Here is a 26,446-nt window from a genome sequence, read left to right as displayed (position 1 = left end):
TGTGAGAGAAAGGGGTAATGGCAGTTGGCATGGAGAAACATGGTCATCTGGCTTACCCCACACTTACAGTTCACATGATGCAAATACTGGGGTCATATTCTACAGTGTTCAACACCTTGTATCTCTGCCTTCAAGTGGGTGCACCTCCCTTGGAATGCATTTTCAGCCATATTTCCATATCATTCTCACTCTTTATTTTCAAGGATCATTCCTGCAGTTTGTCTTCATTTACAAAAATCATGCTGTATGTAAATGGCCTGATAATTAATGCTGACTGCTCTTGAGGCTGTTAGTGAATGATGCAGTCCTAACAGAGGGTTCACTTCATTGTGAAAATGCAGACAGATCTGAAGATAATTTACTCTTGTAACAAAGACTGCTAGCTAACCCTCAACATACATAAATGTAATGTAAATAATAGAAGTTATAGGTGACCACTTACCATACAGTTGGAGCACTGAGTGGTTGACAGGCACATACTTAAACTAGATTGGAAATCTTGAGATCTATAACTTTAGAGTTCTCCAACATTTCATTATGTATTGAGCATAATTGGTCTAATAAGTTATGTTCGTCCTTCTTTGATGTTGTTGGTGGATAATGCAGTTGTATACACAGTGGTCATATCATTGTGAAAATGCAGGCATGTCTGAAGATAATTTGCACTTGAAGCAAAGACTAGCAGCTATACATCAACATGGATAAGTGTAGCGTAAATAACAGACACAGTAATGTTAACTCATCATACTTACCTGTATTTTTACACCTACATCCACACTGTGTGAACCACTGTGAAATGCACAGCACAGGGTATACCCTATTCTAGGAATTGTTAGAGTAAGGGAGAATGAATGTTTAAATGCGTCTGTATGTGCTGCAATTAGTTTAATATTGTCCTCTTGATCCCCATTTGAGAGATACATAAGGAGTTGTTGTTCAGTCCTGGATTCATCTCTTAAAGCTGATTCTTGGAACATGTAAGTAGGCTTTCTCAGGATGGTTTGCATCTATCTCAAGTGTCTGCAGGTCAGTTGACAGTTCTTGTAGAGTTGACATGCTGGGCATCTGAGAATCATATAACCAAGATTGGAAATATTACTGAGGTTTAGGAAAGTAAAGATAAATGACATCTGCCTATGTTCACTAATTTGCATAGGGTTTGGTTTTAAGGTGCTCTCACAGTCTCAGCAAGGAACTTAACTGTAAAAGCTACAGCTAAACTCTACTATACCTCCCTCTCTCTGCCCCAGCCTCCTCCTTACCCCCCACCACCCGCCGGCCGCGGTGGTCTAGCGGTTCAGGCGCTCAGTCCGGAACCGCATGACTGCTACGGTCGCAGGTTCGAATCCTGCCTCGGGCATGGATGTGTGTGATGTCCTTAGGTTAGTTAGGTTTAAGTAGTTCTAAGTTCTAGGGGACTGATGACCAGAGATGTTAAGTCCCATAGTGCTCAGAGCCATTTTTTAACCCCCACCACCCAAACTGCTTCTCCCATCATTCACAGTTCCTCGCAGTTGGTCTCAGTGGCCAGAAATGATTAATGGAAAATTTCATATAAAGATGTGAGACAAATACTAACAAAGAGGGGTTGGCCAGTACTTACCTCAGCTCAGTACAGCCGATAGATAACAGAAAACAGAACAGAAAATTTACATTCGTAGCTTTCGGAACTTTGTTCCTTCATCAGGGAGGAGAGAGGGGGAAAAGGGAAGAAGGGAAAGTGGATTTAGTTACTCACAACCCAGGCTATGAAGCAACAGGGAAAGGTAAACAGGGAGGGTAGCAAGGATGGAGGCATGGTTGTCAGAGGGAAGCCAAAGATATTCTACTGTTAAGTACTGTGCCAGCTTCAAACCAAAGAGGATGCATACAGAAGTAAAGAGGTATATAGTATAAAGATAAACACAACTATGTAGGATGAAAAGATGCATGAATGGCTAAAGAGGAGAGGGAGAAAGAAGAAGACTGAAGAGTAAATGGGAGTGAGGTTGTTTAATGTAGGTTCAGTCCAGGGTGATGGCAGGATGAAAGGATGTGTTGGAGTGCAAGTTCCCGTCTCCGCAGTTCCAAGGGACTGGTGTTGGGTGGGAGAAGCCAAATGGCACGTACGTTGTAGCAGGTTCCTAGGTCCCTAGAATTATGCTGGACGGCATGCTCTGCTACTGGGTATTGGACATCTCCTAGGCGGACAGTTTGTCTGTGCCTGTTCATGTGCTCAGCCAGTTTAGTTGTCATCATACCAATGTAAAAGGCTGTGCAGTGGAGGCATGTCAGCTGATAAATGACATGTGTTGTTTCACATGTGGCCCTGCCTTGAATTGTGTATGTTTTACCAGTAGTGGGGCTGGAGTATGTGGTTGTGGGGGGATGCATGGAGAAGGTTTTGCAGCGGCGTCGGTTACAGGGGTAGGAACCACTGGGTAGAGAAGGTGGTCTGGGAACATTGTAGGGTTTGACAAGGATGTTACGGAGGTTAGGGGGGTGATGAAAGGCAACTCTGGGTGGTGTGGGGAGAATATTGTCAAAGGATGATCTCATTTCAGGGCTTGACTTGAGAAAGTTATATCCCTGGCGGAGTAATTTATTGATGTATTCGAGGCCAGGATAATATTGGGTGTCAAGGGGGATGCTTCTGTGTGGTCTGGGGGTAGGATCATTGTTGTTGGATGGGGAGGAATCTACTGCTCGGGAGATCTGTTTGTGGACAAGGTCTGCAGGATAGTTGCAGGAGAGGAGAACACTGGTCAGGTTGTTGGTGTAATTGTTGAGCGATTCGTCACTGGAGCAGATACGTTTGCCACAGATACCTAGGCTGTAGGGAAGAGAGCGTTTTATGTGGAATGGATGGCAGCTATCAAAGTGAAGGAACTGTTGTTTGTTTGTGGGTTTGATGTGGACAGAGGTGTGGATGTGAGCTTCAACAATATGAAGGTCAACGTCCAGGAAGGTGGCTTGGGTTTCGGAGAAGGACCAGGCGAAATTCAGACTCGAAAAGGAGTTGAGGTTATGGAGGAAATTAAGGAGTGTTTCTTCACCATGAGTCCAGACCACAAAGATGTCAACTATAAACCTATACCAGGCCAGGGGAAACAGCTGATGGGTCTTCAGGAAAGCCTCCTCCATGCGGGCCATGAAGATGTTGGCATAGGACGGAGCCATCCTGGTTCCCATGGCCGTTCCCCTGATTTGTTTGTAGGTCTGGCCTTCAAAAGTGAAGTAATTATGGGTGAGGATGAAGTTGGTAAGTGTGATAAGGAACGTGGTATTTGGAAGATCTTTGAGTGGGTGTTGGGATAGGTAGTGTTCAAGGGCAGAGAGACAATGGGTATGTGGGATGTTTGTGTAAAGGGATGTAGCATCTATGGTGACAAGAAACGTTTCAGGTGGGAGGGGAGTGGGAATGGATTTGAGGCATTCTAGGAAGCGGTTTGTGTCTTTGATGTAGGATGGGAGTCTGCAGGTGATAGGTTGGAGGTGTTGGTCTACCAGAGCTGAGATACATTCTGTTGGGGCCTTGAAGCCTGTCACAATTGGACGGCCAGGATGGTTCTCTTTGTGGATTTTTGGTGAGTAGGTCTATGGTGCCGTTGTGAGGCCTTGTGAGGGACCTTGGATTTTTAGGATTTTCTGCAGCTCAGTCTGGATAGAGGGAATGGGATCTTGGGTAACAGCTTTGTAGGTTGAGATGTCGGAGAGTTCACAAAGTCTTTCTGCCACATACTCCACACGGTCAAGTACCACAGTCGTGGAGCCTTTATCTGCCGGGAGGATGACAATAGAGCAGTCTGTTTTCAGCTCCTTAATGGCATGGGATTCATCTGGGGTGATGTTGGGGGTTGTCGCGATGTTCTTCAAGAAGGACTGAGAGGCAATACTGGATTTGAGGAATTCCTGAAATGTCTGCAAGGGATGGTTTTGGGGGAAGGGAGGAAGATCCCTTAGGGAAGGTGGTCAGAACTGTTCTAGACAGGGTTCAACACTGGGTTTGGTATTTGGGGGCTGTGTTTGGATGGTGAAGTGATATTTCCAGTTGAGGTTCCGGGTGAATGAGAGGAGATCTTTAACCAGAGCAGTGTGGTTGAATTTTGGCGTGGGGCTAAAGGTTAAGCCTTTTGATAGAACAGATGTCTCTGGAGGAGAGAGGGATCTGGATGAGGGGTTTAGAACTGAATTGGGACTGGTGGTATGTGGCATTTGACTGTGGTTATAGTTGAGATTTGGTCTGTGTGGGGTATGTACTGGGATTTGGAGATTGAGTAGGAAGGCCAGGCTAGGTTTGTTGGCTATGAGGGGGGTTTTTTGAAGGTGCTGTTGTGGTTGGTGTTTTTGAGGGATAGGGAGAGGGACCCCACTTCTTAGGTGTTGCACTGGCACTGTGGATAGTTTTTTCAGGTGGTGTGTGGCATGGAACTCAAGTTTGCAGCTGGCTTCTAGGATGATGTTCCTGAGTGTGTTCTCCAAGCAGGGATTTGAGAGGTGGAGGACTTTGAAGAGAGATAGGAGCTGTTGGGAGTGGTGGTTACACGAAGTAGTGTAGAGATTCAGGACAAGTTGGGTAAGGGCTAAGGATTGAAGGTTCTGGAAGTCCAAGAGAGACTGCTGGAAGGAGGGATTGCACCCAGAGATGGGAACTTTTAAGGTAAGTCCTTTAGGGGTAATTCACAAGGTTAAGCAGGACCGGAGGAAAAGTGTGTGGGATTGCAGTTTGGCTAGGGTGAAAGCATGTTTCCAGAATGAATGTAAATAATGTGGTATAGGATTAGGGTACATAGTGGGTAGGAAAATTAAATAACTAAAGTTAAAATAGTAATAATAAGAAGAAATAAAACAAGGAGGGAAGGATGAGAAAGAAAATAAAATCTGTTGGTAATGATCAATACCAAAGGAAGACCACTAAATAAGAAAAGTGTGGATGAAGGTTGACCAGACGAAGCAAGTATGTCCAGATCAGGGCAAACGAACACACGTTGCTCAAAAAAAGGTGATCGCGAGTGGCACAAAAAGGATTGCGGGTGGTGCAAAAAATATCGCAGGTGGCGCAAAAAATATCGCAGGTGGCGCAAAAAAGATTGTGAGTGGCGCGAAAAAGATCGCAGGTGGCGCAAAAAAGATTGCTGAAGACTGAAGAGTAAATGGGAGTGAGGTTGATTAATGTAGGTTCAGTCCTGGGGGATGGCGGGATGAAAGGATGTGTTGGAGTGCAAGTTACCATCTCCTCAGTTCCGAGGGACTGGTGTTGGGTGGGACAAGCCAAATGGCACGTACCTTGTAGCAGGTTCCTTGGTCCCAAGAATTATGCTGGACAGCATGCTCTGCTACTGGGTATTGGACATCTCCTAGGCAGACAGTTCATCTGTGCCCATTCATGCGCTCAGCCAGTTTAGTCGTCATCATACCAATGTGAAAGGCTGTGCAGTGCAGGCATGTCAGCTGATAAACGGCATGTGAAACAACACATGTCATTTATCAGCTGACATGCCTCCACTGCACAGCCTTTTACATTGGTATGATGACAACTAAACTGGCTGAGCACATGAACAGGCACAGACAAACTGTCCGCCTAGGAGATGCCCTATACCCAGTAGCAGAGCATGCTGTCCAGCATAATTCTAGGGACCTAGGAACCTGCTACAACGTACGTGCCATTTGGCTTCTCCCACCCAACACCAGTCCCTTGGAACTGCGGAGATAGGAACTTGCACTCCAACACATCCTTTCATCCCGCCATTCCCCTGGACTGATCCTACATTAACCAACCTCACTCCCATTTACTCTTCTGTCTTCTTCTTTTTCCCTCTCCTCTTTAGCCATTCACGCATCTTTTCATCCTACATAGTTGTGTTTATCTTTATACTATATACCTCTTTACTTCTGTATGCATCCTCTTTGGTTTGAAGCTGGCACAGTACTTAACAGTAGAATATCTTTGGCTTCCCTCTGACAACCATGCCTCCATCCTTGCTACCCTCCCTGTTTACCTTTCCCTGTTGCTTCATAACCTGGGTTGTGAGTAACTAAATCCACTTTCCCTTCTTCCCTTTTTCCCCTCTCTCCTCCCTGATGAAGGAACAAAGTTATCTATCGGCTGTACTGAGCTGAGGTAAGTACTGGCCAACCTCTCTATCTCTTTGTTAGTATATATATGACTTCATGCAATGGCCGTTGGCTCCCATTTAATTTAGGATCTGTTTCTGTGGCTGAATGTTCTTCCTCTCACTGAACTTGAAAGGTAAGAACATGTACATCATATTGCAATGAATGGTATAATCTTTATTCTGAAAGATTTTGTATTTAATTTATATACTTGAAATTAAGTGTGGAAATCAAAAACATAAATTTAAACCATTGTTTATGGACAAATTACATTGAAATTACACTCTGCAAGAGTCCAATTGGGTGTATTACTTTAGAACTGTAATACCCATTTTAGAGGTTAACTTCTTGATTGGTTTATGAACTTGCAGCATGTTGCAGGTGAAAAATAGTGCCAAAACTTGTCTTATAATTGAAATAAGTGGTTATAGCTCTGTCATGAGTTGTACTGAGAAGTATCCTTTTTTTATTTCTTGATGGTGACTAATTTTGGACCCCTGTATCCATTTTCAAACCATCTGTATTGTAAATGTGACAAATACAGGCAACAGCCTATGTACAAAAACTGACCTTACAGTGATGCTCAAAGCAGCACTACCTTAATGCCACCTTTCTAGACACTTGCTCAGTTATTTCATTTTCAGTTGACAATAAATTACATATTTCTTTTGATGTAGAGCAGATGTAGATACCAAAAAGTTCAATGATGAACTTCATATATAACATTCACTTGTTTAATTACATCAACATGAAGCTTATACTTACTCTGATCAGTGCTGATATTAATTTCAATCAAAGCCATTGTTACATCATTGCAGTTTTTGTTTGCCCATTCTTTCAAAACTCCCATCTGGCCAGTTACCAGCAGCAGACACATTCATTGTCCAGAATTGGTGCGTAAACACTTCCAGATCAATGCCACCGCCCCGTGATTCAGAGGAAGCTCTGAAACTCACAATATAATGGAATCAGTATTACCAATAACATATGAAGGGTTGGCTGTTGAACAGTTGTCAACACCAATTTCTCGTTTTTTTTATGTTTTATATTTATTTTACAGTATAGGAATGATGCTAAGGGTTTGTACCCTTATAATTCAGACTGTGTGACATCAATGCACACTAATTTGATATGCCTGTTTGACCTTCCTATTTCACAGGACATTTATCTGTGTGTTCATTAGCTGTATGGTACTACAGAAGTAGAGTGGCTTCAAAAATTAATGATATATAACTGTGTCTCTGTTTTAGGATCTCATTTACAGATACGTGTCGGTGTGCATTCTGGGGCTGTTGTGGCTGGAATTGTAGGCCTCAAAATGCCACGATATTGCCTCTTTGGGGATTCAGTTAATACAGCATCACGAATGGAATCAACAAGTGAAGCAATGAAAATACACATTTCAGAGTCAACACGTGATCTTCTTCCATCAACATACCACGTATCAGAGAGAGGAGAAATACAAGTAAAAGGAAAAGGTAAATTACAAGAATATAGGAGTTGAAGATCCATTTAAAAATGAAGTTGTGATGGTCCTCAATTATTCTCTACTTTCTACAATGTAAGAAAAAGATAGATTCATCAGTTTCAACATTTTGTTAACAGGGAACCAGCAGCTTTATTAAATTCCTTAAACCATTTATTACTGATTCTGTCAACAGTTGCAGTAGTTATATTGGGTGACTAGTTTTGAATCAGCTTTATAAATGTTTGCAGAATGAATGCCACAATACACATATGACTCTTACCAAATCAAAATCAAACTGATGATTTTGATTTGGTAAGAGGCATGTGTGTATTGTGGCATTCATTCTGCAAATGGTGATTTTGATTTGGTAAGAGGCATGTGTGGATTGTGGCATTCATTCTGCAAACATTTATAAAGCATATGTTGCCACTTTGATGTTTATTAATAAGATCACGCATTGTCAGTGCAGGCTCAGTAGGCCAGGCTTGAAAATGAACCTGTAAGGTTCAAAACTAGTCACCCAATATAACTACTGCAACTGCTGACAGAGTCATTTATAAATGCTTTAAGAGAAGACAGATTGCTACTTATCATAAAGGTGGCATGTTCTGTTACAGACAGGTACAACTAAGAGACACTTAAACATTAGTTTTGGCCATAGCCTTCATCAGAAATGGAAACACACACACACACACACACACACACACCACACACACACACACACACACACACACACACAAAAGAAAGCACACCGCATGCACACATGACCACCATCAGTGGCAGCTTGGACTGGAATGTCACTGTCACATAGAATGGAAGTCACATAGAATGGAAGCAGCTATCTGGAGGGGCACGGGAAAGGGGGAGGGATAGCAGCGTATGGGTGGGGCAGAGATCAGAGCACTGTCTGGTGCAGTGTGCAGGGACTAGCCTGTCAACAGGTGCAGCACTGGGTGGCTCTAGGGCAGCGAGAAGGATGGTGGGGTGGGGGAAGGGGTGGGGGGGGGGGGGGAGGGGACAGGGAGCAAAAAAGGAGAGGAGTGGGAATCACTGGACTGCTTTTTGTATTGGTATGAATATCCAACAAGCTGACCATCTGGATGAATGACCACCACCAAACAGTAGCCTAGAGCAAAGTAGACCCACCATGTGGCACAACATGCAGCTGAACATAACATGCTTGACTTCAATGGCTGCTTCACTACCTGAGCCATCTGGATTCTCCCCTCCATCAGAAGCTTTTCTGAACTGTGCAAATGGGAGTTATCCCTATAACACATTCTCTGCTTCCGAAATTATCCCAGCCTCAAATTACAGTAACACAATGATCTCACACACTCTGCTCAACAGTTTCCACCCTCTCTGCCCTCTCACCTCCTCCCTATTCTTACCTCCCACCCTCTTTGTGTGCTGCCCTCTGCCAACACTCCTGCCCAAGTCTTTCCCCATTCATGCTCCTCTCCTTTTTCCCATACAGATTGCCCACATTTGGTTTTAGAATTTGATTGACAGGGTATTTGTTAGAAGTCTTTGTAAAATATCCCGTATTCAGTGACATGTAAAAGTACATGTTGATTCACTACACAGTGTATTCGCAACAATTTTAATGCAGAATATTTTTCAAACACACAAAAGAAATGTAAGCAAAAGAAAACCACCACAAAGAATTAAGTGATTCTGAGGAAACCTAGATTATGATATCTTAAGAATGTGCCATAGGGCTGAAAGCTGATTCCAGCATTTATTAAAAAGTTGGGGTAGCCACTTCTTAAATTTAATGTACGAGATCCATACGAGAAACTGTGAGCAACTCATTATTAAAATTATATCTCCAGAAATGTAACACAAATGACTGCATAATTGTGACCTACAGACTATATGCCTCATGTTGCCATATTGTGATGCTATTAATGACCACAGGCAGTACTTTCAAAATAACTGACATGAACATTTCACTACAACAATGAGCTGCCACCGAATTCCTTGCTTAAGATGAAAAATGTGCTGCTGAAGTTCACCTCAGACTTCGATTCTGTTACAGAACAGATGTGAGGGAATGCTGCAAGATGATGGAAAATGTTTGGCAAGCAATGCTTCCATGTCTTTGGGTTGCTGAAGTAGAGTTCTATCGTAAGGGTATTTTCAGACTTGTAGAAAAAAATGTGTGCAAATAAATGGAGATTACATTGAAAAGCAACAAAGTATGTAGATTAAGTTGATGTACTTGGTTTGTCTAAGATATGAAGATTTTGAAAGTTGTTGCTAGTTACTTTCAGTATGGCCCTCATATACACTGGGTGCACAGAACCTACCTGTTTTCATTCAAGTTTTTAATTATGTCACTGTCTGGTCAGTATGAGTGTAAATTTGTGCCAAGCTGTAAAAACACTCACATTAGATGGGAGGAAATGCTTTCACAAAGTTTCTATATAAACAGATTAGTAAATGAGTATAAGCATAGGGAATAAAAGTAATGGAATTTCAAACACTTCCAAAAAACATTATAGCTCACATAATACTCAATATTAAATGTTGAATAGAACCATAAACAGTGAGGGTTGAGATCTCTGGAGAAATTGAAGTATTTATCATAAGAATAGGCTAAACAGTGTGGGAGGTGCTAAATGGTAAGAATAACAGTAGGCAAGAAGTTTAAATTCATTTACAGGAATGTGAGTCTCAAAGCAAAAAGATAGTGGTAGGATCAGAGTTACTACACTGCTTGGCAATTGCTAAAGAACAACTAACAATGGCTATGGAACACCTGGCCAATGTCAGTAAAGCAAAATACAGAAAGCAGCATATGTTAACCGCATTGAAGCCCATGCACAAATGCTCTGTATGCATTTGACAGTTAATGCAGTCAGTGATTGAAGAAGTTTGTTGTGGAACCAATTAGTGTGACATTCTGGGTAGTACTGTGACAAGTCTTCAAGCATAATTTGAGTACTTACGACCTTTGATGAGCAGTTGAATGGCTCAAATCTGGTCAATCTGTCATTACTGTGGCCACAGTAATGGGTGCAATCCAATGAAAATGGCAGCTGAAGTTGAAAATGCTATGCAGAAGCATTCCAATGGTTATAGACAGACCACCTCACCGCAAAAGTATTGATACATAGCCCTAGTGGTGAAAAAGAACAGACATCTCACTGCTTGGCAGATTGCTGCAGACCTTGCAACTATTACTAGTGCACATGTCTCTGCCAGAACCATTTCAAGGCAATCAAATCAGGCTGGTTTCAATGCTTGGAAGCCAGTTAAATGCATCCCACTTTAACCATACTATTATTGAGAAAGAGTTCATTGGTGTAATGAGCATGTTGGTTGGGTTTAAAAACAGCGGTCCAGAGTGGCATTCTCTGTAGAAATTCATTTCCCTGTGACAAGCGATTCTGGCCACCAGTTAGTGTGGATAGAGAGGGGAACACGTTACCCACTACAGAATGTTCATGAACATCGTTGGTATGGCATAGATGTTATAGTTGAGCAAGCATTACGCACAATGGGCGAAAACTGCTACAATGCACTATTCCGATTCAAACTCCCAGAGATGGTGGTCATGTGTACATGAGGTGTATTTGCTTGTATGAAAGAAAGTGAATGTGTTTCCTTTTCTGAAGAAGGTTATGGCAAAAAGATAAATGTGTAACTATTTTTTTATTGTATTTGTCTGTAATTCATCATATCATATTTACAGTGAGTAGCAATCTATCCTTTTCATCATGTTAAAATAATTTAATAGGGTAGATAAAAAAATCTACTCACCATGTGGTGGCAGAACACACACATAAAAAAATGTTACAATTAGGCAAACTTTCAGATACAGTGGTTTCTTCTTGAGGCAGAACAGTTAAAGAGGAAGATACTGGGCCGAAGGAAAAGGACTGGAAAGATCCACAAAAAGGGGTAGATTTTGGTAAAGTCACCCAGACCATGGGTCTGGGGAGACTTACTGTACAAGATGAGAAGGAAAGGCTGATTGTTGGGGCTGCATCGGATGAGATTTGAAAACCTGAGCATTTAAAGATGGAAGACAAGGTAATATGCAAGACAGAGACAACTGCTTAAACATCATGTATGAGTTAATAAGTGTGAAATGCTAACTGCATTCCACATTCTAAGTTACAGAGGTGGGAGGGGGCAGTGAAAAATAGACAGGTAAGACAATGGAAGATGTAGAAAACTAAAATGGAGTGAAGAAAAGAGTAGTCACTGTGAAGAAATGCTGAGATGGAAGAGATTAATGTAAATTAAGAGCAGGTGGGTGGTGAAAGCCAAGGACATGCTGCAGTGCTAGCTCCCACCTGTGGAGTTCTGGGAAACTAGTGTCTGGGGGGAAAATCAAGTTAGTGTGTGTGGTGAAACAGGCACTGAGGTCACGACCGTCATATTGTAGAGCATTCCGTGCAGCAGGATATTGTGTGTTGCCAGTATACACCCTCTGTCTATGCCCATTCATCCTAATTGATAATTTGGTGGTAGTCATGCCAATGCAAAAGGCTGTATTGTATTTACATAACAATTGGTATACAACATGTCGTTTCACAGGTGGCTTCCCCTTTCATAGTATATGTTTTGCCAGTTATAGGGCTGGTATGGGTGGCAGTAGGAGGGTGCATAAGGCAAGTCTTGCAGTGGGGATGGTCACAGGGGTAGGAGCCATAGGTTAGGGAGATGGGTGTGCAAGGAGCAGTGGGTCTGACAGGAATATTGTGGAGATTGGGAGGGCGATGAAAAGCTATTCCAGGTGCAGTGGGTAAAATTTCAGACAGAATGGATCTCATTTAAGGGCATGATTTTAGGAAGTCACAGCCTTGTCGAAGTAGCTGACTAGTACATTCAAGACCAGTATAATACTGAGTGACCAGTGGTGTGTTCTGAAGTTGTTTTTAGGAGGGTTCAGCAGTACCAGGATTGGATGTGATGGCCCAGGAAATCTGCATTTGAACTAGGCTGGACAGGGGGAGGGGGGAGGGGGGGGGGGTAAATACATCCAGTGAAGGCTGAGGTGAGAATGATAGGTGTATTGCTGTAGGATCTGCATGCAAACAAATACTTATGCCTCGAATGCCAGGGCTATATGGGAGGGAACGTTTGACATGGAAAGGATGGCAACTGTCAAAATGTAAGTACTGTTTTTGTTGGTAGGTTTAATATGGACAGAAGTGTATAACTGACCTTCAGTGAGGTGTTACCGTCTGCTTATTCCCATTCATCCTAATTGGTAATTAGGTGGTAGTCATGCCAATGTGAAAGGCTGAACAGAGTTTACTTAACAGCTGCTCCGTGTGTCATTTCACAGGTGGCTCTCCCTTTGTTAGTATATGTTTTAACAAAGAGAGAGAGGGGCTGACCAGTACTTACCTCAGCTCAGAACAGCCGAGAGATACACAAAACAGAACAGAAAATTTACGTATCCTAGCTTTCGAAACTTTGTTCCTTCGTCAGGGAGGGGAGAGGGGGAAAACAGGGGAAGAACGGCAAGTGGATTCAGTTACTCACAACCCAGGTTATGAAGCAACAGGGGAAAGGTAAACAGGGAGGGTAGCAAAGATGGAGGCATGGGTGTCAGAGGGAAGCCAAAGATATTCTACTGTAAGTACTGTGCCAGCTTCAAACCAAAGAGGATGCATACAGAAGTAAAGAGGTATATAGTATAAAGATAAACACAAATATGTAGGACAAAAAGATGTGCGAATGGCTAAAGAGTAAAGGGAAAGAGGGGAAGACTGAAGAGTAAATGGAAGTGAGGTTGATTAACGTAGTTTCAGTCCAGGGCGATGGCAGGATGAAAGGATGTGTTGGAGTGCAAGTTCCCATCTCCGCAGTTCCAAGGGACTGGTGTTGGGTGGGAGAAGCCAAATGGCACGTACAGTGTAGCAGGTTCCTAGGTCCCTCGAATTATGCTGGAGGGCATGCTCTGCTACTGGGTATTGGACATCTCCTAGGCGGACAGTTCGTCTGTGCCTGTTCATGCGCTCAGCCAGGCTTTCCTGAAGACCCAGCAGCTGCTGCCCCTGGCCTGGTATAGGTTTATAGATGACATCTTTGTGGTCTGGACTCATGGTGAAGAAACACTCCTTAATTTCCTCCATAACCTCAACTCCTTTTCGAGTCTGAATTTCGCCTGGTCCTTCTCCGAAACCCAAGCCACCTTCCTGGACGTTGACCTTCATATTGTTGAAGCTCACATCCACACCTCTGTCCACATCAAACCCACAAACAAACAACAGTTCCTTCACTTCGATAGCTGCCATCCATTCCACATAAAACGCTCTCTTCCCTACAGCCTAGGTATCTGTGGCAAACGTATCTGCTCCAGTGACGAATCGCTCAACAATTACACCAACAACCTGACCAGTGTTCTCCTCTCCTGCAACTATCCTGCAGACCTTGTCCACAAACAGATCTCCCGAGCAGTAGATTCCTCCCCATCCAACAACAATGATCCTACCCCCAGACCACACAGAAGCATCCCCCTTGACACCCAATATTATCCTGGCCTCGAATACATCAATAAATTACTCCGCCAGGGATATAACTTTCTCAAGTCAAGCCCTGAAATGAGATCATCCTTTGACAATATTCTCCCCACACCACCCAGAGTTGCCTTTCATCACCCCCCTAACCTCCGTAACATCCTTGTCAAACCCTACAATGTTCCCAGACCACCTTCTCTACCCAGTGGTTCCTACCCCTGTAACCGACGCCGCTGCAAAACCTTCTCCATGCATCCCCCCACAACCACATACTCCAGCCCCACTACTGGTAAAACATACACAATTCAAGGCAGGGCCACATGTGAAACAACACATGTCATTTATCAGCTGACATGCCTGAACTGCACAGCCTTTTACATCGGTATGACGACAACTAAACTGGCTGAGCACATGAACAGGCACAGACAAACTGTCCGCCTAGGAGATGTCCAATACCCAGTAGCAGAGCATGCCCTCCAGCATAATTCGAGGGACCTAGGAACCTGCTACACTGTACGTGCCATTTGGCTTCTCCCACCCAACTCCAGTCCCTCGGAACTGCGGAGATGGGAACTTGCACTCCAACACATCCTTTCATCCTGACATCCCCCTGGACTGAACCTACGTTAACCAACCTCACCCCCATTTACTCTTCAGTCTTCTCCTCTTTCCCTTTCCTCTTTAGCCATTCACACATCTTTTCATCCTACATAGTTGTGTTTATCTTTATACTATATACCTCTTTACTTCTGTATGCATGCTCTGTATGCATCCTGGAAGACGAAAGATCTGCTGGGCTCAGCTAAAGACATGCTCAAAGTCAACACACCTGGCATATATAGCATTGCCTGCTAATGTGGTGTACAGTACATTGGACAAACGCAGTGCTGCAACCTTTGATTATGAGAACACCAGGGTGCCGTGCCGAGCCGGGAGCTATTGGGACAGCATCATTAAAGAATCAACAGAAATGGCTCTGAGCACTATGGGACTTAACTTCTAAGGTCATGAGTCCCCTAGAACTTAGAACTACTTAAACCTAACTAACCTAAGGACATCACACACATCCATGCCCGAGGCAGGATTCGAACCTGCGACCGTAACGGTCGCGCAGTTCCAGACTGTAGCACCTAGAACTGCTCGGCCACTCCGGCCGACGAATCAATAGAAATATGGGTCCATGAGAATCTTGTGAACATGGTCGAAGGTTATCAACTTAGCGTGGCCTGGAATCCAGCATCAGCATTGACAAATGTGTGTGTGAATAAAATGGGAAATAATCTCTTTAAGATCCCCCACCCCTGGCTTGGCAACACCCTAAGTTCCACCTGCTCATCATTGTTGAGCACTTCAAAAATGTACCTGTACAGAGACAAACTGTGATGGATTCCTAGTAGTTTCCAGACAGGCAACCCCTCCACATGCCTACTGGCAGTCACAAGAGCAGCACTATAGCCTATCTGCATGTCCCTAGGACTATTATCACAGTCTGTCTCTGTTCAGGTACATTTTTGACACGCTCAAAACTGGCAGCAGGTGACGCTAAGGGTGTTGCCAGACTGAATAGTCTTAGCGGATCCTTTGCTGTTTTAGTCATGCATGAGTCACCCTTTGTGATCACACCCTAGGAAGCCTTGAAAAAGAGGGACAAAGAAGCATAAGCACCCCTGTGTTGCTTTAGCTCACATTCAAATTTCATCAACTGGTCTTCAGTGGCCCCTCATGGCGTCATCCTATACACCAGCGCAAAAACAGTGGTTACATTGCACTCCAAAAGGATGTGGTCACATTCAATGAGGTTGCTGGTCCACAATGTCCTCAGAGACAGATTGAATCATCCGAATGTCAAAGGTTGCCAAGAACTTCGTCCTGCAGTTCATCACATTGCGAACTGCCATTTTCAACCGCAAAATGTGTGTGTATAAATGCCCTGAGGAAAGGGGTGGTTTCATTGACGTCCTTTATTCCACCCCCTAAGGCCTTTCAGTGTTGATTCTGAGCAGTAGTGTGTCTGAAATGTTTTCTCAGCGCCCATAAGAAAACTGCATGATTTAAACATTGGGTATTGCAGTTCTGACCTCCATCACAGAAGTGTCCAAATTAAGGGGTGAAATATGGATAAGAGGGATTGCGATGACCTTCCTATTATGTGATATGTCCATGGTGACTTTGGCCAGAACTGTGATGATAACTGGCGATATCATTAACCCTCCTTACACCTCACATGAACTTCTGACCTCTGGGATTTTTTTCACATTTGTCAACACCTTGCTGTTTAAAGCATCACTGAGGCTGAGGGTGATGTTTCAGGGTACCGAACTTCTGCACCATTACAAAAGATGGTTGTAGACACCTTCAAGCCAATTCCAACTTCTACATTGCGATGGGAGACAATTACAGAGTTTCAAAAAAGTTATCCTTTAATTGTATTACACAGTGTGGTTTGGCAAATGCATGTGCTCATGCCATACTTCTTTTGTATCTTACACTTACAGGAGTTGTAGATGAAGACATAGTTCACCATCTTTATAAAGGTTATCGTTTTGGAGTCAGCAAGATACTGGGAGAAATAGTGTGAGATGACAGAAAGGTCTTATGTGTAAATAATATGAAATTTACTGCAAAAACAGTTCAAGCATTTTCTTTTCTATTACAACAGTTTCTTTCAAGAGACCGTAATAATGGAATGCACATATGGCTGAGGGCCACACAGCAATGAATTAAGTAGTATATCACTGAACATTTATGCCATGCAGTACCCATCTATAAACATTATGTTTTCTTTTATAAGATTACCATTCGTGGTGGCTGCAGTAACACTCTACAGAAACATTTGGCAATGGTGTACAATCTTACTTATTACCCATAAATCTACAAAGGCATATTACTGGCAGTACACCAAAAAGTAAATTAAGAATAGAGACAAAATTCAGTTACACATTTTTTTCCTGATACAAGAAGATTTATTTTTATTAGAGTACATTCTGCATAATGGGATTTTTTTCTGTACAATGTTGCAGGTTCAATGAAGACATATTGGTTGGACAAAAAAGAGTATCGTAATCAATTAATGCGCATGGCTATTCCTGGCCCAAAACCACAGTGGGAATATGATGCTGATCGTGCATCTATGCATGGTCTGCTAGGCCCCTCCGATGAACGTCGTGTCTATTCACCAGTCACTTTTCAAGATGTGGCAAGGCGTTCTATAGCAAGTTCACCTGTTAAAACCACAGGGAATCGAGGTAATAAGGAAAGTACATTATTTTGTGTGGTATAATGTGCATTCAACTCAACAGTCTAATATAATTTTTTTCTATATATTCATCCACACAAACAGAAATACGTTCCAACTCCATGGGAGCAGTATTTGCAACTTCCTGCATGGCAACATCTTCAGCATGTGACATTGATCGGGCAGATGTAATCACTTCCTTCACACGGATACAAACTACATGTACAGCTGTCTCACCACAAGGGAGGGCTGCTCCCTTGATGAAGTTTCCATCAATAAACAGTGTGTCCTCAGATGGAGCTCTTCTGCCTATACCTCCTCTAAATTCTCCAGTTCCTGGCACAGATTGTGAAACTGTTAATTCTCACTTTGGTAACTGCCCTACACTGACTTGTCACAAGGAAAGTACTCTGTGTGACATGCATCATCCATATGGAAATATACAAAGCTCAACAGTAGTTCCAGAAGAAGATGAAGAGGGAGACGAGGAAGAAGACAGTGTGCCTGTGAAGATGCAGCTTCCACCCACTTCACGTTCTGATGGGAGCCTATGCATCCGCACTAAGAAAGTGATTCACCGTAGCCAGGGACACGGAATGGTCCAGCAACAGTGTTGTGGTGGGTTTGGCAACTCTGGGGCAAAAGACAAGCAGCACAGCAATTCTTGTGATATTCTCTGAAGCTAAACTTTAATTTTAGTTATTAACATTAAAGAATTTGCATACAGTTGTACCACGGTTGTATTTTTCAAGTGTTGAAGTGTGTTTCATTTTATGTGAGACAAACAGCTGGAGGAGGCATGACACAGAAACAAAAATAAAAAGTTTCATATTCCAGAACTGCCTTATCCTTCAACAGGAGAAAAATTAGTCAACAAACAGAAAGAGATCTTACATCATAACTTAACATACAAATAAAATACATTTTATTTCTCACTCCTCTACATATAACTGTGTATCTATTATTGAACATATTTAAATAATCTCCTTCTACTTTCCACATTCCTCTGCCATAGAAAGAGAAACCAAACATAAAATCACAATATTTAACATCTTTAGTTACTGTGTTTTTCTTTTTGTGCATAGAGATCAGATGAATCTCATATTCATAAAAAGGAGAAAGCAACACACATTACAAAATGATAATAGAACTTTTGTCTGTGTAATGTTTTGGGATCTATTACTTTTTACCATTTATTTGTCATCCCTTTGAAATTTTATGTTGTTCAATTATCCTTTTCATGACCACGACAAATGTAACAAAAGTAGTTTGTCTCAAATAAAATGTTCCTAATATTAGTGTACTCTCACTTGTATGCAAATTCATTTTATGTTGTGAACATTAATGAGTGTCGTTGAGTGAAATGATTTTCTGAAAGCAGTGAGCATTGTTACGGTGTCTAAAAGATATTACAAACAATACTCATCAAGGATACTCACATTCTAAACTGTTTTAAAACTTCTGTACATTTCCATATGCAAGTAACAATTCATATTATCTATTGACACATGTAGATATTAAACTGCCTATTTAAAATATATATAAACCATTAGAATCCTCATAATGTTGACCATCTGTTATGCAAAATGTTAAATTTTATAGCCATGTAGTTACAATAGCTAAATTTAGCTTTGTGTACCTGTGTCTGTACATAGCTGTATTTGCTTAATCATTAGGTTAATTTATTAAATGTTACCATTGAAGATTATTCACAAACCAGGCTGTGTTATGTTATGAAACCTTAGTATAATCTAAGTTATTGAAAACTATAACTTTTAATGGTAGCAAAATAGTGATACAAACTTAATTTTACATTTGTTAAATAGCCTTGTGACACAATGACTTTCCAATTGTAATTTTTTCCTTACATTTAGTATCATTCTGCACATTCATTTCAGTATTGTTTATTTTACTACAAAGACATTCACCAACTTTTTTAGTGCTTCAGGACACAAAATCTCAGTATCCAAAACAGTGTAAATGAACGAAACAAGTATGCAAGAATTTAATCAGATACCTCCCGTTTCATATATTTTGCTGCATTCCTTTTTGGTGATTTCCATACTTACACCAATACACTGCACATGCAGACAGTGTGAGAACTGAAAACTGTTGATGATGGAAATGATTAAAGAAAAACCAGGTTTATGGTTATTCTTAGAAAAATAATGGACTTGAGTTATATGTAACAGAACCAAATCATAACAACACAAATAATGTGGACAACTTTTAAAAAGATATTGTTTTAATGGATACCAAGAAGGAAAAGAAAGAACAGGGAAATTGTCCAGATGTGAATCAAAGGGATGAGAACATGATATGCGAAACAGAGGGAGCTAGAAAGTGTGTTAGGAAAGCAAGCAGTGGGTATAGGCAAAACAAAGAATAAAATCAAATGCACACAGAATCATATTATTTTTACTATATTATACTTTACTGGGATTGTTAAAATTATATTTTAGCTTTCCTTGAAACTTCACTCACATCCATTGGTCTGCTCATTGTCTCAGTGCTGTATTCTTTAGATCACTGCATTTCTTTTTCATGCAAATAATGTAATATTACTCACGCCCAGACTCAGCAATTTATGGCCAAAGAGGTACACTTCTGACTGTAGGCTGAGAGACTTCTTTATCCATGAACATGGGATGTGTAGAAAAAATACCTCACCCACAACATATCTAAGTTTTCTTTGTCTCTTAGACACAGTCTTCAACCAATGTAAGCAGTGTCTTTATTGATTTTGTTGTAATATGATTGTTTACAATGATATGAAAACTGTTTCTTGCTAATTACAATTATAGAATTATCACTGCATTCAGCTCTCTGAGGAAACCTTTTTCAATGACAATAATATGCAGTATGGATGCATTTGTAACTGCTCCTAGATTTGCCTTTTAATAAACTCCCAGTTACCTGTGACTAGTCTACAACTGGGGTCTATTCATTAGTGTGGCTGCCTCCAGGGTGCAGGATCCCGGGTTCAATTTCTGGCTGGGTCTGAGATTTTCTTCACTTGGGTACTAGGTGTTCGTGTTGTGTTTGTCGTTTCATGTAATTTTCATAGGTGTTAAAGACACTTAAGTGTCAAAGAGAAAGCCTTGCACCAGATGACTGAACAAACCCACATTGGATCTCCCTGCAATAATGCCATATGATTGCTTCATTTATTTTACTTGTGACTCCATATAGGTAATGCAGGCAGAAATAACTCCAAAGGCAGCACTGTTCATCTCTCACACTTCTTGCTGGCCCAACAATGATTCTATGGTTCAAGCAATACGGTACTACAATTTGGTATATGAATGTTTTGAAATGGAAGTATTTGGAAATATCTATCAGAGGAAATGAGGAACATATGTTATGTAGGTATAATGAGAGGTTTTAGTTCTGATGTTGTAAATATTTGCTACGATACTATTTGTTCAAAGATAAATGATTTCAGTTTCACTGTAGGAAAATAAGACTGTTTATCATCAACAGTTTCCTAATGAAATTTTCTAGTGTTCGAGCATGGAACACTACTGATTTAGCTTGATTCTTGATCAACATTTAGTTAGGCCTATCGACATGTGTGCAGAGAATATGATACTGTACATCACAGTTTTAGTTCATTAACACAGGAAGCTTATACAGATACACAACTGAAATTTGGAGAAGTGAGCTAACATTTCACACAATTATTCATTAACAGTAATTTACTAAGTTTCATTATTTGAACAATACAACAAATGAAAACAAAACTCAAATATAAGTGATATTTTTCACAGGTTACTTCTAGAAGAATTGCAGTCTGTAAAAAAATAACTAAGTTCCTTGTTTTACAGTCACACATTGTATCTGACAACTCTGTTTCATATACTGTTGATCAATGGGGATTTGTTTCAGTTCACAAGTATTTTACTGTGAGATTAACTGCTTCCAACCAAAGTTGTGGTTTACTTTTTATCCATTGCTTTACACTGTTTTCTGCATAAAAACAGCTTTAATTATTTCTGTACATTGTCCTGAACTAAGACTTATTTAATTGTATTCTGTACTCAGTTGGTTTTATACATGCCATGTATAGATTATTTTTACCAGGTGTATATTCACATCAGTATGTGATTGTTGTTTCTTCTCATGTTTCTATGAATCCTTCCAGTGTTAAACCCTACTCCTCCTTCATGTCCTTCCGGTACAGTAGGTTGTGTAGGAATGCAGCTGCCTACTACCTTAAGCTTTAAAAACTGTTCAAAAAGACTATTTTTTGAAAGAGAAAGTATTTAATTTATCAGCCGAAAAGTCATGTATAAAGCAATCTATTAATTAATATAAAAAAAATACTGGTTTAAATGAAGCTCTTCAGTGACATGTGTTGCCTATAAAATCAGTTGTTAAGGGATAATTAAATAATGTAGCCTTTGTTGTGTTGTCATTTGTGAAGAAACAGGCTCTGGATGATAATAATTTTACTACACTGTAATTGTTTTAAAAGACTGTAATAAAAGATGATAATTTTACTCTAAATGTATGTGATATCCAGTTGTTACTGTAAATAGTGTTTTAGAGTTGGAGATGGAGTTCAGTTATGTACCTGATTACACAAAACAGTATAGGACAGTTGTACACACACTGCAGTTTTAATCTGATTTAAAAATATAGTAGAGCATGATATGCTAAATTTTTTTACAGTAATAGAGGAAAATAATGAAGAGCAAACATGCTATGAAAATAATTTTAACTATTGAAGGAAGAAACTAAAAACAGATTCGAATCTAGACTACATAAATTATCCCAGTAATGAAACAGTGCTGATCTTGAAAAGTAAATGAAATGCTTGAAACTGACTCTCCAAGGTTTATTTGGAAAGCTCAAGGGCAAGCATATTCAATACAAATAGAAATCAGAACATATAATATTAAATTATATCACCCAAAATTATTTTTTAGTGTCAACTAACAACAGAAACGCCGGTGAATGTCCGTTATGCACACAGTATTCACTCGACCGTGAGTGGTGGGGCTGGTTGTAGATGTCGGAGTAATTACTATCCAGCACAGAACTGTTGACCTGATTAGAAGCAACACAAGGATCCCACAGACGTCCACTAGGATGCACACTCGGTGTGATATATGCTGCTTGGCGAGCATTGAACACCTGTTGACTAGCCAGTGCGGAAGGATATACACGTGGCGGGAACTGATTCGAGTCTGAATTTACTACTGGATTTTCCAAAGTAGCAAAACCTCGCTCAACGCCACGAACTGTATTGAATTGTGTGTTCAACACAGGAGTAGAAATGTTCTGACCAACACTCTGTGGAGAAGACGTGGGAAGGTCCTGGCTAACAAAGCCAGAGTCCACGACCATTGGCGGTTGGAAGAAACTGGCGGCACTCGATGAATTCCACTGCATGTTCTGGCTGAAGGATTCCGAAGATTCTTGTGGCATGGTCACTATGACGGCAGGAGTGCTGGAGAGATGTTGCTGGAATCCGGGCGGCAGTGAATGCTGAAAGGCCATTGTCTGGAGCTGAACAAAGGCCCTCGCGATCGCGGAGAAACCCGACGCGGTAGGTGCGTAAATAACCTTCAGGCGGTAACTCAGACATGTATTACACAAAAACGGGGTCACCAGTGAGGGGATATGGTATAGTTGTAGGTAAACAACTAGAATTCTCTCATATACAGATTTATTCACACTTAGCATCTACACAGATACAAGTCCGGAGGCTAACTGCCGTTAGCGTCCAACATGCTCTCCAACGCCCTCTCCTCAAAGATAGCACACTTACGCACAGAACAAATATCGATTTTTATGGCGCTCTACGCCACACAGTCATTCACACTGTTGTCTGAGCTTTTCTCTCAAGATACATATGTACAGTCTCTGAACACCTGACATACCTTGCATCATTTGCATTTCCTAAATTGCTGCTAAATGTGATTATAAAAGTTATAAAAATTCTCTCTTCACCATCCCCACTGCTTCACTGCCTCCTGTGTGATCAAGACGACCAGAAAATATTTGAGAAATAGCTTACAAGGTTCATCAGGTAAATGATACAGAAGGAAGTTTTCTATAACCCACAGAATGCAATAAGTCTGCTGTCAGATTATACATTTGAAGTGAATGCAAAGTAAAAGAGTACTCACTGATCACTCTTTCTGTAAGTTATTGGCAAAATACTTGAACCCAGGGATATAAATTCCAGCCGACATCAATATTAATATTGAACAGGTTTTAACTCTTACAGTATACAAACAGCTGATAGTATTCTCTGGAATCAAGGAAATTAACCACACCTTTTAATAGGAACTACCCCAGTATTCAACTTAATCAATTTAGGGAAACAGTGGAAAAGTTAATTTTGGCTATCCAGTTAGAGATTTGATCTCTACTTGTTCCAACAGTGGCTTTTTTGTGAGAACTGCTACACTGCACCACTATGTCACATAACTTGGCAGTTCCACTGTCAGTAATGCTGTCACGAAATGGAAATATCAATCAACACACAGAGATGCATAATGAACTGATAATGGCCACTGGCTATGAAACATGTTGTTTAAGAGCAATTTCAGGTATGCTGCTTAACTGTTACAGAGGACTTGCTTTACGGCTCCCGTGCAGAAATCATTAATATGATCATCTTCAGAGATCATAGAATTCACTGTATTTACATGGTTGATTGTTTTGCTCAGAAGGCATTAATCATGAGAGTCGGTGCATGCAGTTGCTTATGAAGGTGCAAAAACATTTATCTGTGACACAGTGACAGATGGTGTGAAGTCATGAGCATAGTAGCAATGTGTTATTCAAATGGACATGCACAACCCTAGTGGATGCCCATTTTGTTACAGTGGCATGAAATTCAGTCATTGGTGTCATGGTCTGGAATTGTTTTTCTCTGCTGGAGCACATACCATTAGTTATTTCCCATAGCAGAATGAACATGCTTCCCATGATTTCCTGTATCAGTATGGTAATATACCACATCACAGCTTGAAGAAAATGAAGTGAATTAGCTGGACTGGCCAGCTCAAATACCTAGTATGAATTTCGTCGAACATATTTGGGTTGGGTGTGTGTCAAACAACTGACACATAAACCTGGCTGGAAGAATGGACACAAATTCTTCATATCATAACATAGTGGAAAGTGTCTTCTGAAGGTCAGTACAGTAATAAAGTAAAATGAGGTCTTAGAAGGTACAAGGGTGGTTTGAAAAATTCTCGGAACCACCACGAGAGATCAGCACTAGCACAAGTTGTTCACATGATATTCATTGGACTGTTACCTGCAAACACGTGTCATGTCAATGCTCTTGGAAGAGAGCTGTGGCGGTGGCATCGCTCTGTTGTTGCTCCAGTGTAGTGATTTGCAAAGATGCAAAAAACTGAGATTCAAGCAGTGATTAAGTACTTCATGCAGAAGGGTATGAAAGCAAAGGACATTCATGTTTAGCAAGAGTAATAGAAGGCAGATTTCAGACTACCTAACAGATCAAAACGAAAATTTCTGTTCCGACACTGACAATGTTGAGTGTTTATGGAAAAAGTTCAAGGCAGTCGTAAAATGCGTTTTAGACAGGTACGTGCCGAGTAAAACTGTGAGGGATGGGAAAAACCCACCGTGGTACAACAACAAAGTTAGGAAACTACTGCGAAAGCAAAGAGAGCTCCACTCCAAGTTTAAATGCAGCCAAAACCTCTCAGACAAACAGAAGCTAAACGATGTCAAAATTAGCGTAAGGAGGGCTATGCGTGAAGCGTTCATTGAATTCGAAAGTGAAATTCTATGTACCGACTTGACAGAAAATCCTAGGAAGTTCTGGTCTTAGGTTAAATCAGTAAGTGGCTCGAAACAGCATATCCAGACACTACGGGATGATGATGGCATTGAAACAGAGGATGACACGCGTAAAGCTGAAATACTAAACACCTTTTTCCAAAGCTGTTTCACAGAGGAAGACCGCACTGCAGTTCCTTCTCTAAATCCTCGCACAAACGAAAAAATGGCTGACATCGAAATAAGTGTCCAAGGAATAGAAAAGCAACTGGAATCACTCAATAGAGGAAAGTCCACTGGACCTGACGGGATACCAATTCGATTCTACACAGAGTACGTGAAAGAACTTGCCCCCCTTCTAACAGCCGTGTACCGCAAGTCTCTAGAGGAACGGAGGGTTCCAAATGATTGGAAAAGAGCACAGATAGTCCCAGTCTTCAAGAAGGGTCGTCGAGCAGATGCGCAAAACTATAGACCTATATCTCTTACTTCGATCTCTTGCAGAATTTTAGAACATGTTTTTTGCTCGCGTATCATGTCATTTCTGGAAACCCAGAATCTACTACGTAGGAATCAACATGGATTCCGGAAACAGCGATCATGTGAGACCCAACCCGCCTTATTTGTTCATGAGACCCAGAAAATATTAGATACAGGCTCCCAGGTAGATGCTATTTTTCTTGACTTACGCAAGGCGTTCGATACAGTTCCGCACTGTCGCCTGATAAACAAAGTAAGAGCCTACGGAATATCAGACCAGCTGTGTGGCTGGATTGAAGAGTTTTTAGCAAACAGAACATAGCATGTTGTTATCAATGGAGAGACGTCTACAGACGTTAAAGTAACCTCTGGCGTGCCACAGGGGAGTGTTATAGGACCATTGCTTTTCACAATATATATAAATGACTTAGTAGATAGTGTCGGAAGTTCCATGCGGCTTTTCGCGGATGATGCTGCAGTATACAGAGAAGTTGCAGCATTAGAAAATTGTAGCGAAATGCAGGAAGATCTGCAGCGGATAGGCACTTTGTGCAGGGAGTGGCAACTGACCCTTAAGATAGACAAATGTAATGTATTGCGAATACATAGAAAGAAGGAGCCTTTATTGTATGATTATATGATAGCGGAACAAACACTGGTAGCAGTTACTTCTGTAAAATATCTGGGAGTATGCGTGCGGAACGATTTGAAGTGGAATGATCATATAAAATTAATTGTTGGTAAGGCGGGTACCAGGTTGAGATTCATTGGGAGAGTGCTTAGAAAATGTAGTCCATCAACAAAGGAGGTGGCTTACAAAACACTCGTTCGACCTATACTTGAGTATTGCTCATCAGTGTGGGATCCATACCAGATCGGTCTGACGGAGGAGATAGAGAAGATCCAAAGAAGAGCGGC

The 26,446-nt window shown here is 41.2% G+C and overlaps 1 protein-coding gene across 1 annotated transcript in view; it reads left to right on the top strand.

The window, feature by feature from the left end:
• LOC124623063 (soluble guanylate cyclase 88E) overlaps nt 1–17,958 on the top strand; it is a 338,153-nt gene extending 320,195 nt beyond the window's left edge. The window contains exons 12-14 of the mRNA XM_047148855.1: nt 7,344–7,571; nt 17,064–17,288; nt 17,384–17,958. Of these exons, the coding sequence (XP_047004811.1) occupies nt 7,344–7,571; nt 17,064–17,288; nt 17,384–17,958 (1,028 nt within the window). The remainder of the gene's footprint in view (nt 1–7,343; nt 7,572–17,063; nt 17,289–17,383) is intronic.
• Nucleotides 17,959–26,446: the final 8,488 nt, after the last annotated feature.

This window comes from Schistocerca americana, chromosome 7 (assembly GCF_021461395.2).
Source record: "Schistocerca americana isolate TAMUIC-IGC-003095 chromosome 7, iqSchAmer2.1, whole genome shotgun sequence".
NCBI classification, from domain to species: domain Eukaryota; kingdom Metazoa; phylum Arthropoda; class Insecta; order Orthoptera; family Acrididae; genus Schistocerca; species Schistocerca americana.
This window is presented reverse-complemented; position numbering and strand designations above follow the sequence as displayed.